Genomic DNA, 14,555 nt, shown 5'->3' on the forward strand with positions numbered 1-14,555 from the left:
CAGGACGGTCACAATAGCGGCCCCAGGGCGGGTGCCATAGCTGGGATTCCCTGGCGTAACCGGGACGCCCCCCTCCTCCTCGCCCAGGGCACAGACACACTGGCAGCGGCTCCACAATCAATTCATCAATCTGCTGAAGGGAGTGGCAACCGCAAAAGGCCACAGCACTCGCCCCCACACCTCGCCTTGGACAACACAGCCTGCTCTGCCTGGGCCACCGGGGATGACTGACACCGAGGCTGAACCCTAGACCAGGCCATTCCGAAAGGAACCTGGGAGTCAACTGTGGTCATTAGTATTAGATGGAGACATGACACCATGAGATTATGTACGGTAAAGTCCTCAGTGATCGTTTGACTCAGAGAGCGTATACAAATGTACCAAATGGACCTTGTGCACTCTCTGAGTTACAAACAGATGAATTCATATGGAGGGGTTTTACTGTATGCCCTTGAGATCATTCAATAACTGGAGAAACATATATTTGTCTAATGTTTCCAGTTTTTTGCTATCATAAAAATCTAAAGATGGTAAATTCTGTGTACGCTTTAAGTGTGTGAAAGATTATTCCCCAAATTACATGTGAAGATAAGTCTCATTGTTCTAGTCCAAGTAGCTACACTTGGAGGTGATGGATAATTTTCATCGTAATAATTATGGTTATCCTGATAATTATCAAACCTAAAAGACATATAGGTCTACTTACTCCAAACAAAGAAGGGCTGAGGGCTCTCATATCAAACCTACAGCTCTGTCTCCCTCTACTGATCAGCTACATAGCCTACAATCCTGTGGACTAGTGGTTCCCAAAGTTCCCCTAGGGGTCCTTGAGGGATTTCCAGGGGTCCCCAGCTAAATGATATAGTTAGGAACAAAATGGACCATTATGGGTCTGTAACTCTGAGAGTGTAAATTAACATTGATTTTTCAATATAAATTGGGATCTCAGAGATATTTTCTTCATTATCCCTTTGTGACTCCAGCACCTCACTTAAGTTTTTACAGCAGATGAGCAGTGGTTAAAAAATACATTTAAACTGGGGGTCCTTGAATTAAACAGGTTGAGAATCACTGCTAGAGCCGTAAACATTTTCTCTCATGGGGGCCCCTGGCATTATCTCTTCAAATGGGTCAATTTGGGGGTCTGATGATGTCACGGACGACCACCGAGAGGTCAACATTGAACTGTGGACGGAGGCGCAAAAATTGGTACAAAAATAATTGCCTATTATAGGTCTATACAGATAAATGTAAATGTAAATGGTGCATTTATATAGCGCCTTTATCCAAGGCGCTTTACAGAGATTGTGCATTACATTCACCCATTCACACACACATTCATACACCGATGGCAGCGGAAACCATGCAAGGCACCAACTAGCACATCGGGAGCAATTAGGGGTTCAGTGTCTTGCTCAAGGACACTTCGACAGTAACTCTGGGGGAGCCCGGGTTCGAACTGGCAACCTTACGGTTACCATCCAGGCACTCTACCCCTGAGCCACCGCCGCCAGATCAGTGCGTCTCAAAGTGGATGACCCCCTGGGGGTCCAATGACCCCCGCTAGGGGTCCATCTGGTTCCATTAAACTTTGTACACTGTCAGAGTGTACACTGTACCCTCTAATGTAATGCACACCAAACCGAGGGTCTTATAAACAAAAAAGATTGAGAACCACTGATATACTGTAGATGAGCATTGCTGCACACTAAAAACCACTAGGTGACACCCTAATGATGGATGCCAGATTCTGTTATAAAACCCAGAAATATAGTGGCAGACTGGCAGTTGCTTTTGAGTGGGACAGAAGAACAATGCTCTTTTTGTTCCCTGTCCAGTTTCTGTCTCCATCCATGCTCTGTTTACACTCTCCTTGATATTCTGTTAAGAGAACATGTGATAACAACAGTAGTTGTACTGAGGTAGTGTTAGAATAAAGAGAACATGTGATAACAACAGTAGTTGTACTGAGGTAGAACATGTGATAACAACAGTAGTTGTACTGAAGTAGTGTTAGAGAACATGTGATAACAACAGTAGTTGTACTGAGGTAGTGTTAGAATAAACTGAATGATTGTTACACAGATGAGTGACACGAGGTTCCTAAAGTTAAAATGTTTTATAGACTAGACAGGCTTGTCTTGCCTTGTATACACTCCAACACACTAGGTGGCAGTAATCTATTATGTTTGGATGTCCACCACAACAAAATAATGGAAAATAAATTCACTCCTGGTGGCACTGGTCACTGTGCACTGGTGGCACTGACTTTTAGAATTTTGGCCTGTTGCAGGCTTTTTCAGAGGAAGACAGTAAGATAGTAATAATTGAGCCTAATTGAATTAACAAACATAAACAGATGTATCACGGTAATTTGTTACATACCGGTATAGTATTACATGGGTCTTATTTGGGGTCTTATATTATTTAAAACAATCAGGAAAAGTCTGTTTCTACAAAAGTGTGATAACAGAGTAGACTATAGAAGCAGTGTTAATCTTGTCCCAAACTGATGACTTTTAGTAACATGTCCCTTTTCATGTGTATAATTACATGCCTACGCGTAGGAATGCTTATTGCTCTGTGGCCATTTTGTCGAATTAAGCATGTTCTTGTTTGGGATCAGAAGTCACTTGACCGATCGACAATGTGTCCATTGTGACGGGCTGCCCCAAACGCATCAAAGAAGTGATTAACCAGTTGACAGGGCCGGGGGGACAATACTGCTCTTTAGAGGGGAACAGTGCAGCCACTCAGCACTGCCAATGACTGGCAGGCCAGTAGCACTGCTTCCACATGCACCAGAAAACAACCAAAATAACTGCACATAATAAATAAAGACTTTCTGCGCGCGAACAAGTGGAAATCACATCTCTGATAGTGGTTCTCAAACTTTTTTCATTTCAAGGACCCCCAGATGGTCATGTGTTAACCGTTAAGGCCACGGATGGACCCCCATACTCTGAGAGTGCACAAATGGAACCAAATAGGCCTGTAAGGGTCCATTTGGTTCCTCTCAGACCTGCCATACATTTAATTCCACATCTGGGGACACCATGGAACTTCCTCAAGGACCCCTGTGGGTCCCCAGACCCCACTTTGAGAACCACTGTGATAATGCAGTAGAAAGAGGTAGCATATATTAATCCATTATTAATTAACCAAAGCACTGACTGTCTAATAGTGAATAGCTCACAATTCATGTTATGAGCTTGTATACTATTTTCACAATTTCTTTAGGCTTTTTTAATTCATGCATGCAGCATATTTGTATTTATTTATTATTTTCTGGGGGGGGGGGGGGGATATATTATATATATATATATATATATATATATATATATATATATATATATATATATATATATATTTATAATTATATATATATATATATATATATATATATATATATATATATATATATATATATATATATATATATATATATATATTAGAAGGGCAACAAAACATGTCTATAATGTATTTCCAACTTTGGGGTCCTATCACAGATCTACATCACATCTTACTGCGCAGAAAGAAAAGGAAATCAAACGACCATTGAATTGGTAAATTAATTGGACTCCTCGATGCTGACCAATCAGCAGTGAGTTGCCGCCTGGGAGCGAGCTCAGCGTCAACCAGACTAGTGCCACTTGTTATGTGTGTATGTGTTGCTGAGCTCCAGACAGACAGACAGACAGACAGACAGACAGACGCACCCTCCCTCTAAAACTAAAACCCGTTTGGAGGAAACATTTGACGGACGGACTGTATCTCACCTTCGCTTTACCTCCTCCGGATAATTGTGATTTATTTTTTTCGAGAGCCCTGGCTGGGAAGTGGGATAATATAACCTTACACACTTGATATATAGACTATAGGCTATTATTTGACGAGAGAGCTAATTTCTCAAAACCAAGTTCAGAGTTTCTGAACTATTATAGCCTATACATACACAGATCATGATAATATGCCTCTGACAGTTATGGGCATCAACATGGACCCTCGGAGAATTACCTTGTTGTGTTTGTTGCTTGTCTGCCACCTGGAGATCATCTCGTCTCAGACCCACGAGGGTAGGTGATTCTAATCTATGAATGGTTCCCGAGGTACGACTTTATTGATTGATTTATTGATTGAATACTTTATTAACAGTTTGCAAAAAGGAGAAGAAGTTCATATAAATATAGTATAGAACCCAAGAAGAAAGCACTGCTTGTTAATTCCATTGGTGTCCTGTGTATTCAATTAATTGAAACATTTAGTAATTTAGTGACCATACTATAGCTATATAGTCTATAGGCTATATGATAATATTGTAGTGTGTGTGTGTGTGTGTGTGTGTGTGTGTGTGTGTGTGTGTGTACACGTGCAGTATAGGTAGTAGTAGTTTTCATTCATGTCGTCTTCATGTTAGTCACCATCACTCTGTTGTCTCTATCTCTCTCTCTCTCACACACACACACACACACACACACACACACACACACACACACACACACACACACACACACACACACACACACACACACACACACACACACACACACACACACACACACATGTACTGTAAATACAACAGTCTCTGGTGTGGCGTTGACTTATCAGGATTATTTTTTTACTGCTCTTTTCCTGTAACAGGTGTGTCACGCAGCCAGTCACTCACCTCACCTGTTCACTGTTGACCTTACAGTCCAAAGTTCCATTATGTCGGAAGCTTTCAATTGTATTGAATGACGACAGTGCACCATGAGCCATGCAGTTACTGCAGGCTGTTGTCATTATAATTTGATATGGATTTACACACAAGCACTTCAGTGTATTAGCGTTGACATTGATTGTAGACCCACCGATGTTGGATGACATGGCATTCACAAACCTGTGGAACTCATTATGTATGTGCGTGTGTAGTACACGTGTGTGTGTGCCATGCATAGCTGCTTTTTAATTGTCCGTATAGACATTCTTCTGGGGGTCTTTGCTTCTTGGCAGTTGGTCCACACCCATACTGTGTGTTTACTGAGGGCTTTTTGAGCCTGAATCACAGTGTTCTCTCCCAGATAAGCGGCATTGTGAGTTTCCCTTACAACTTCCACTCCACACCAGAGCCAATATTTGCTTAGGAACAACATGGGTAAATGAATGAGTGGACTGAGATATGGATTACACACTATGTACAGTACAGTACAGTGTGTCTGTGTGGTGTGTGTGTGTGTGTGTGTGTGTGTGTGTGTGTGTGTGTGTGTGTGTGTGTGTGTGTGTGTGTGTGTGTGTGTGTGTGTGTGACTGTGTGTGTGCGCTTAAAGAGCTCTTTTATCTTTAAAGAGCTCAGCGCATATATGACAGGGATCGGCGCTATATACCTTTGGTTTACCTGAGTGAAGGATCTAAGGGTTAAAAAATCAAGAGTAGTTCAACTTTATGATTTGCAAAGGCGATTGCGGGACACTTTGTTATGAGGAGTAGGGTTGGAGTTTCGATTGGTCACATATGGGAGACTCTCTCAGTATACTGAGTCAGACAATCTCTTATCAAATCTTCAATCCCGAAATCAAAAGTCTGCTCTACATGTCTTAACGTTGAAACTTAATTAATTTGTTGTTCAAGTTGTTCTAGAAAGAAAGAGTATTGTCACCCGAGTGCACAGAGAAATAGTATTCTGTTGTCCATTAAGTCACTGTTTACCCCTGATTTGCTAAGAGATTAAAAAGGATTCAGAATCAATAAGCGGTTGGCATTTAGTTTGAGATTTGATTAAAAAAAAAAACCTTTGAACCCCAGTAGCCCTTATGAGGAGGAACAGCGTGTGCACTGACTACTGCAGGTGCATAAAGCGACTATGCTGGGTATGTGCATGCATGCCACTGCCATGTTGTTCAATAAGAGATAGTATGTGTGTCTTCCGTTCACGATATTTCCCTTCCCGCTGCCAGAATGTACTTCTCACACATGTCCCATTGTTCCTTATGATCTCAGCAGCATCGCAGACCCCATACCCCATGCACGCACGCGCGCGCACACACACACACACACACACACACACACACACGCACACGCACACGCGCACACGCACACACACACACACACACACACACACACACACACACACACACACACACACACACACACACACACACACACACACACACACACACACGCATGCACGCACAGCAGCAGCAGTGTCTGACACTGCATCACTGCTCACTCACTGGAACACTGTCCACATTTATAGTGCCATCACAATGCGATACTTTGTCCTCATATTTGGGTCCTTCGGCCCCGGGCCTGCACTACTCCATGTAAAGGGGTTATGGCCCTGCCTGGCCTGCCCACCCCTGCTCTGCATCAAACGTAACAGCAGCCACAACAGCAGACACAACAGAGGACACAGCCGAATAGACGCGTATATGTCCTATAGACCTAGATCGTACTTTGTTGACCAGTGCCCCTGAACCGTCTATACAAGGCCCACTACTTTGTTCCCTCTTCAAAATAGACCAGGTGAAGCTCACGGTGTGTGGCAGTATTACCAGTGGTTGCCAGTGGTTTTCTCTCTAGACCCAAAAGAGAAATGAGACTGTTGCTCTACAAGCTCTGTCCCTCCATTCCGAGTCTATGTCGAGGTGACATAGACTCGTCTTCTCCCTCCTGAGACTCCCAAGCTGTGGGATGCACCTGCGCCTGTGTTGATATACAGTTAGATGTAGAGGTGGATTGATGTATGTTGCATGTCTCTTCACAGATGCTCAGTATGTCATTTAGATTAGTGGTTCTCAAACTGTGGGTCGGGACCCCCCAGGGGGGGTCGCCACTCACCACATGATTTTGGGGGGGGTCCCTAGATGACAGTGAAGTGACGATTTTAAGGACTTTAGGACCATTTAATAGTATATATAAAGAAAGAAAACTAAAAAGAAAAGTAACTATGAAAACTGGTCAAACGTTGGCCAAATTGTCAAATAATGTAAGAAAGAGGCAAAAATTGTGAAAATAGACAATCTACATTCTACAAGCTCCCAATGCAACAGATGTTTCGACTTACGATTCGTTGTGAACTTATAGATCAGCTATTCTGTGGAACCGAGTAAAACTAAATGTAATGCCTCAACTTCTACATTCCGAGTGCTTGTCAGGGTGGGGGTCCCCAGTACAAATATATTTATTTGGGGGGTTCGCTGCCTGAAAAGGTTGAGAACCACTGGTTTATGTCCACCACCTATCCTAGTAGTTACTTTGTAACACTTTTTTTTCTTAGCACTGCTTTCCCACTTGCCCCGTTGTTGGTTTGGGAGGAAGAATTGTGTTGTTGTTGTTGTTGTTAGTATGGGTTGTTTCCATCGAACCTTTATTCCAGTACATTATGTGTTCATCTTATGTTATTCATATTTGTGCGCTATTGATATGATATGATACTTTGCATGTTTTAAGAGCCAGGAGCTGTCTCTCTTAGGCCTGATAGTTATTGTTTAAGGTACAGCTTGCCCTTGTGATATGACAATTTAATGTCCATGTCCACCTATGGATTAAAGCAGTGGTTCCCAAAGTGGGGTCCGGGGACCCCCAGGGGTCCTTGAGGGAGTTCCAGGGGGTCCCCAGCTAAATGATAGTTTGGAACCAAATGGACCCTTATGAGTCTGTAACTCTAAGAGTGTACAAATGGAACCAAATGGACCCATTTGTACACTCAGAGTTAAATTAACATTGATTTTACAATATCAATTGGGGGTCCCAGAGATATAAATGCCATTAAATGGGGGTCCGTAGAAAAATGCCAATGTCAAACTGGGGATCCTTGAAATTAAACGGGTTGAGAATCACTGCTAGAGCCGTAAATATCTTCTCTCATGGGGATCCCTGGCATATTATTTTCAAATGGGGGTCCGTAGGCTAATTTGTGTCAATTTGGGGGTCCTTGACATGAAAAGGTTTGGGAACCACTGGATTAAAGCACCAACACCAGCACCTTTACTTAGTGTCTCTGTCTCTGACATTCGTTTATCAATCACTTAATTGATCCTGTTGTTAGTGGACAGATGTTCATGTTGTACTTGTGCTAAATGTAATTAATGTAATTCCTATCTTTTACTTTGTGACGTGTTGAAGCTTGTAGATCAACTTATTATTATATTATTGTATAAGTATATATTTTTAACACCCTGTGTGTGTGTGTGTGTGTGTGTGTGTGTGTGTGTGTGTGCGTGTGCGTGTGCGTGTGCGTGTGCGTGTGCGTGCATGTGTCAGTGGTGTGCTCCGGCACCCAGAACGGTCTGAGCTTCACCGGCTCCCAGGTGCAGGTGTACAACATGATCAAGGACCGCTACAAGGGCTGTGAGATCGTCATGGGCAACCTGGAGATCACTCACATCGAGAAGAACTGGGACTTCTCCTTCCTCGGGGTAATGCTTTATTTGTTTTGTTATATCTTTACAGTTTATGTGTTTCCTGCTAGGGTCATATGGAGGCATTGATTCCTTAAACCCCATTTAGGCCACTTTAGTTCTGAAAGAATATATATTCAAAGATTTGTGCCGCATTTTCACGATTTTTCAAAAATAGCAGACCTACTAGCTCGTAGCGCGCCATGAGGGGTCCTCCGTGCGGATGTCCTGGGGGTCTCCTCCCCAGCAAAATGAGGAACAGTTTAAACACCCTAAACTGTTGAAAGAAATTTCATATTTTCGTGTGATAATATTGTCACCCACTCTAATCAAGAAGCCTTGCTGAGATTACTGCTTGATCCAAAAAGAATGGATTCAGTTTTTCCCAGGTGTAAGGATAGCCAGGTGCAGATTCTACCAAGTTCAGAGCTGAGGGCCATTTCAACCTGCAGTTTGTTCCTAGACCAGCAGTGCTGAGTCATCTGCGAACAGGAACAAGTAGTTTATAGTTACGTGAGGATGGAGATGGTCTACACACAGTCATTTATGCCAATATTATTTTTGTAATATCCGGAGAGATAAATAAAAATCTCAAAACGACTGCCACTGTCGGCTGTCTCTTATTGAGAAAAACAGTGGTCACATAAGTTTGTATGAGAGTTGCATCAAAAGCAGGGCTTAGCATTCGACATGCTCTCTATTTCCCTGTAATGGAACATTCCTTTATGCTATAAACTTACAAATCTATGCCAAGCTCTATTTTTATTATACTGTCAGAGGTAAATGAGTAATATTATTTTTCACAATATTGATACTCTGGATTTTACTGTGTAGTCTTAGTTGTTTATAGAGGAAAGGGCTGAAGACAAATAAAGGAACAGTCACAATTGTCAACTGAAATAATAAAAAGAAATGGAAAGATAGTATGTACTGTATCACCATTACAAGATGGTGTTGTTTAATGTAGAAAATGCCACTTATATGAATATGAAATCCTACTATAAATGTGCGAAAGGAAATTTCTGTCCGTCTGTGTGTCTGTCTGTCTGTCAGGACAAATCTACAAATCTACGCCAGAACGGGATAATCTGGTGAATAGCTACTGTACCCTGCTGTGCCATCCATGAGATTTGATTAATACGCTCTAATCCAGCATTTAAAAAACATATATATATTTTGTTGTACTCACAGTCACATGGTAGAAACACCTACATCCCGATCCGACATGCACGAGACAAAATGAGACAAACTGCGATCTTTGCGACCTTATAAAGCTCTAAACCTTGATCGCGCTAATTAAATTAAGCGGTGCTACACAGCCTATAGGATGAGGATGTGGTTGTGTCGTTGCTACACAGCCTATAGGATGAGGATGTGGTTGTGTCGTTGCTACACAGCCTATAGGATGAGGATGTGGTTGTGTCGTTGCTACACAGCCTATAGGATGAGGATGTGGTTGTGTCGTTGCTACACAGCCTATAGGATGAGGATGTGGTTGTGTCGTTGCTACACAGCCTATAGGATGAGGATGTGGTTGTGTCGTTGCTACACAGCCTATAGGATGAGGATGTGGTTGTGTCGTTGCTACACAGCCTATAGGATGAGGATGTGGTTGTGTCGTTGCTACACAGCCTATAGGATGAGGATGTGGTTGTGTCGTTGCTACACAGCCTATAGGATGAGGATGTGGTTGTGTCGTTGCTACACAGCCTATAGGATGAGGATGTGGTTGTGTCGTTGCTACACAGCCTAGGATGAGGATGTGGCTCAAATATGGAGAGCTATCACTTCCGGTTGGGCGGAAGTGGTATTTTCTTCTGCGTGTTTAGCGCATTGGCCTGGCACTGCAGGCCTCACGATCCCTACTATAGTGACGGGAGGGGATGTGTCAATTCATTAATCATATTAGATTAGTTACAATACATTGGTGATGTTTATCATATTAGATTAGTAACAATACATTGGTGATGTTTGCTCTCCAGACGATCCGTGAGGTGACCGGCTACATCCTCATCGCCATGAACAACTTCCAACAGTTCCCTCTGGACCAGCTGCGGATCATCAGAGGGAACCACCTGTACGAAAAGCAGTTTGCACTGTCGGTTTTCTTCAACTACCCCAAGGACGGCTCCAATGGCCTGCGGTACCTCGGACTCACCAATCTGACAGGTTAGTAGTGACTAGGGAGCTTGAACTCGAGGGCAATGTGAGAAAAATAAAACAAAGAGAAGGGCAAGACGAGGTGGCACACAAAGGGAAACAAAGTAAGCTACAGTCTGGAACTTTCAATGAATACAATTATATTTTTGCACCAATCTGTATGGTAGAGTGTGTCAATATAAGCACATATGCGGTGCTTTTCTATTGAGACATTTATTCGATCCTGTGTTTGTTTGAGGTAGGAAAAGTATTAGACGAAGCTTAAAATGCAATATCTTCCCTGCTCAAGTAGATGTTTTGTCTTGGCTGACTGACTGGTCGAAATGTTGTCCGTGCAGAAGAACTGTAGTTGAATACTTTATTGATCATTGCTTTAAAAGTGAAATTCTCTAACCAATATTTGATTTTCATACCAACCAAATTTTGTCACGAAACAGATTAGAATAATATACAATTTTTATACACAATACAGTTAGAAGTACATGAGATGATCTCCCTTGGTATTGAAGGGACAGATAAATAGGTGAGGTCCAAAGGGCTTGGTGAGATCGGATACCAGTAAAAAAAAAAAACATTGTGTATGATTGACACATTGCAATGAATGTGCACAATATCGCCCAAAACCACCACAATTAAATGCTTGAGTGATGTTTGTAAATGTGTTTGAGGACCTTCCCCCTAACAGGAAGGTGTGCCCTTAGTAAAGGTCGACGGATAAAGACTTACTCATAACTACAATAAAAACATGTCCAAGAAGTATAACACGCATATTTGCGTAGATATGTGGGTGGCATGATATGATAATGGGTGCCACGGTGGTTATCACTGTTGCCTCACAGCAAGAAGAGGTGGAGTTTCTGTGTGGAGTTCACACAGTCCTGCACGTTTACGTTGGGTTTCCACATGGTAGTGGTAACCTCACGTCACCAGGATTTCCACCTCGGAGGAAAGCCTGGTCTGTGTTCCAAAATCGCCGTGTGAACGGAGCGGATGGTAATGTACGTCATTGTAGTCACTGATTTGTAGTCATCAGGCAGGAAACCACAAGGCGGAATAAGAATTCCGCCATTCATAGATAGTACTGATTCCGTCTTGTGGTTTCCTGCCAGATGACTACAAATCAATGACTACAACATGACGAAAGTTACCATCCGCTCCGGACCGGATCATAAACCCGAAATGGAATGCTGCCCAGGCTAGGGTATAGTGGTACTCTGGCTTCCTCCCACATCAACAGACATGCATGCTGGCCTGAGTACAGTAGCCTATTCCTGCCAGTGTCCTTGACCAAGGTACTGGCATTACAACTGGAGTTGGTCCCAGAGTGCTCCTTAGGTTGGATTAAATGCAGAGGACAAAGTCAAATCAAATCAATGGATCACTTGAGAGTTTGCCAGGAGAAAAGCAGGTTTTTCCAACATGCTTCACTGCAGCATGTTGGAGCTGTTGTTTAATGGCACATAGATTAACTAAAACTGTGTCACGGCACCAACCAACCCTGGGAACTAACTGAACTGAACTGAACTTCCATGGGGCCTCGAGGCATTTCGAAAGGCAGTGCGTAATATTTTATCAATGGGCCTGTTAGGACTCAGCTGGGTCTACCTGTTTTGTGTCGTTCTCAACCCAACCGACGTGTTGTGAGTCATCCGCTTTGTCACGGTGTCACCCTCAAGCGGCTCCTTCCTCTGTCGCTCTCCCATGTTACTCTTATCACGTAGTGATAATGCATGCAAACGGTGCTCCCTTTTTTTCCTCTCTCCAGTGCTGAGCTACGCACTTGGTATGAACCACACCCACGCCCCCTAGTCATGACAATTACAACTGCAACACCTGCCAGCAGACATTTCCTCTCTTTCTCGCCATCCCTTACCTCTCCTCCACATTTTCACCCTTTCCTGAACTCTCCTTCTTCACAGAGATACTGGAGGGAGGAGTGCAGGTCATCTACAACAAGTATCTGAGCTACGGCCCTGGGATTGACTGGCAAGATATAGTGAGAGATAGCAGCGCCGCCATTGACATACATAACAATGGAAAGAAGGGTCAGTGTTCATATATACCAGTACACGTACACATGAATTATATAACACATGCAGATGGTAATCTTAATGTGTCTAACTGTGTGTGTGTGTGTGTGTGTGTGTGTGTGTGTGTGTGTGTGTGTGTGTGTGTGTGTGTGTGTGTGTGTGTCGCTGTCTGTCTGTCTGTCTGTCTGTCTGTCTGTCTGTCTGTCTGTCTGTCTGTCTGTCTGTCTGTCTGTCTGTCTGTCTGTCTGTCTGTCTGTCTGTCTGTCTGTCTGTCTGTCTGTCTGTCTGTCTCTGTATCTCTCTCTGTATCTCCCTCCCTCCCCCTCTCTCTCTCTCTCCCCCCCCCCCTCTCTCTCTCTCTCTCTCTCTCTCTCTCTCTCTCTCTCTCTCTCTCTCTCTCTCTCTCTGTCACACACAGGATCATGTGACCCATCCTGTAGTAAATACTGCTGGGGACCTAATGAATACCAGTGTCAGACGTGTGAGTGCCCTACTGTAGTGTGTAGTCTGGAGCTGAAATCCAACTCTGAGAGTGTAAACAACAGACACATGAACAGACACGCAACAGTCTTGCCCACGCGAGTACACGCTCTTACGCATGACACGCAAACAACAAGAATGAACTATGTCCCAACCTCCCTGTCTCTCCCTTTGTTGTGTCTCAGTGACTAAGAGCGTATGTGCTCTGCAGTGTAACGGTCGCTGTTTCGGGACCAGCCCCAGGGACTGCTGCCACATAGAGTGTGCGGCGGGATGCACAGGACCGCTGGACACTGACTGCTTTGTGAGTCGCATCATTTCGTCTGCGTCGTCTCCCTGTGGGAGACCGTGTTGATCAAACCACGGGCAGACATTTCACTGATACCTTTTTTTTGTTTATCCCATTAAATTCATTCATTTTAGATGTTTTGCGTTTGCTAGAAAAGTGTGAGAACTGCTCATTTAGAAGGCATTTTTTTTAATTGGCCTTATTTCTTAATGAGTTAAGTTTTATGATTCATTGTGAAGAACTAATTGTGTGTGTGTGTGTGTGTGTGTGTGTGTGTGTGTGTGTGTGTGTGTGTGTGTGTGTGTGTGTGTGTGTGTGTGTGTGTGTGTGTGTGCGTGTGCGTGTGCATGTGTGTGTAGGCATGCCGTCACTTCAATGACTCAGGGGCGTGTGTGCCCCAGTGTCCCCAGCCCCTGATCTACAACAAGCAGACCTTTCAGATGGAGACCAACCCCAATGCCAAATATCAGTATGGATCCATCTGTGTGTCACAATGCCCCAGTGAGTGGACCCTGTGGGTGTGTGTGTGTGTGTGTGTGTGTGTGTGTGTGTGTGTGTGTGTGTGTGTGTGTGTGTGTGTGTGTGTGTGTGTGTGTGTGTGTGTGTGTGTGTGTGTGTGTGTGTGTGTGTGTGTGTGTGTGTGTGACTGTGTGTGTGTGTGTGTGTGTGTGTGTGTGTGTGTGTGTGTGTGTGTGTGTGTGTGCGTGCGTGCGACATTGATTGATTACCAGAAGCAATCAATCAATGTGAAAAATGATTTTTACAATTGACTAAATCTCCTCCTCCTCTCTCTTCCTCCTCCTCTCTCCTCCTCCTCCTCTCTCTTCCTCCTCCTCTCTCCTCCTCCTCTCTCTTCCTCTTCCTCCTCCTCCTCTCTCCTCCATCCTCCTCCTCCTCCTCTCTCCTCCTCCATCCTCCTCCCTCCTCCTCCTCCTCCTCTCTCTTCCTCCTCCTCTCTCCTCCTCCTCCTCCTCTCTCTTCCTCCTCACTCTTCCTCCTCTCTCTTCCTCCTCCTCCTCCTCGTCCTTGTAGCTAACTTTGTGGTGGATGGGAGCTCCTGTGTGAGTGGCTGTCCTCCAGATAAGACGGAGGTGCAAAGATCAGGTCAGAAGCAGTGTGAGCTCTGCAGCGGTCTCTGCCCTAAAGGTTGGTGGAAGTTCATCTATTCTACACCACTGGTTCCCAATCAGTGGGTTGGGAGCCATTTGTGAGACCCAT

The 14,555-nt window shown here is 43.9% G+C and overlaps 1 protein-coding gene across 1 annotated transcript in view; it reads left to right on the forward strand.

Moving 5' to 3' along the window:
- Positions 1 to 3,656: 3,656 nt before the first annotated feature.
- Positions 3,657 to 14,555, forward strand: part of LOC310862375 (receptor tyrosine-protein kinase erbB-3-like) — a 28,468-nt gene continuing 17,569 nt past the window's right edge. The window contains exons 1-8 of the mRNA XM_083770250.1: positions 3,657 to 4,076; positions 8,242 to 8,396; positions 10,361 to 10,547; positions 12,458 to 12,583; positions 12,987 to 13,049; positions 13,234 to 13,352; positions 13,697 to 13,838; positions 14,370 to 14,483. Of these exons, the coding sequence (XP_083626376.1) occupies positions 3,971 to 4,076; positions 8,242 to 8,396; positions 10,361 to 10,547; positions 12,458 to 12,583; positions 12,987 to 13,049; positions 13,234 to 13,352; positions 13,697 to 13,838; positions 14,370 to 14,483 (1,012 nt within the window). The 5' untranslated portion in view covers positions 3,657 to 3,970. The remainder of the gene's footprint in view (positions 4,077 to 8,241; positions 8,397 to 10,360; positions 10,548 to 12,457; positions 12,584 to 12,986; positions 13,050 to 13,233; positions 13,353 to 13,696; positions 13,839 to 14,369; positions 14,484 to 14,555) is intronic.

Source organism: Protomyctophum parallelum, assembly GCF_964188405.1.
Source record: "Protomyctophum parallelum genome assembly, chromosome: 7".
Lineage (NCBI taxonomy): Eukaryota > Metazoa > Chordata > Actinopteri > Myctophiformes > Myctophidae > Protomyctophum > Protomyctophum parallelum.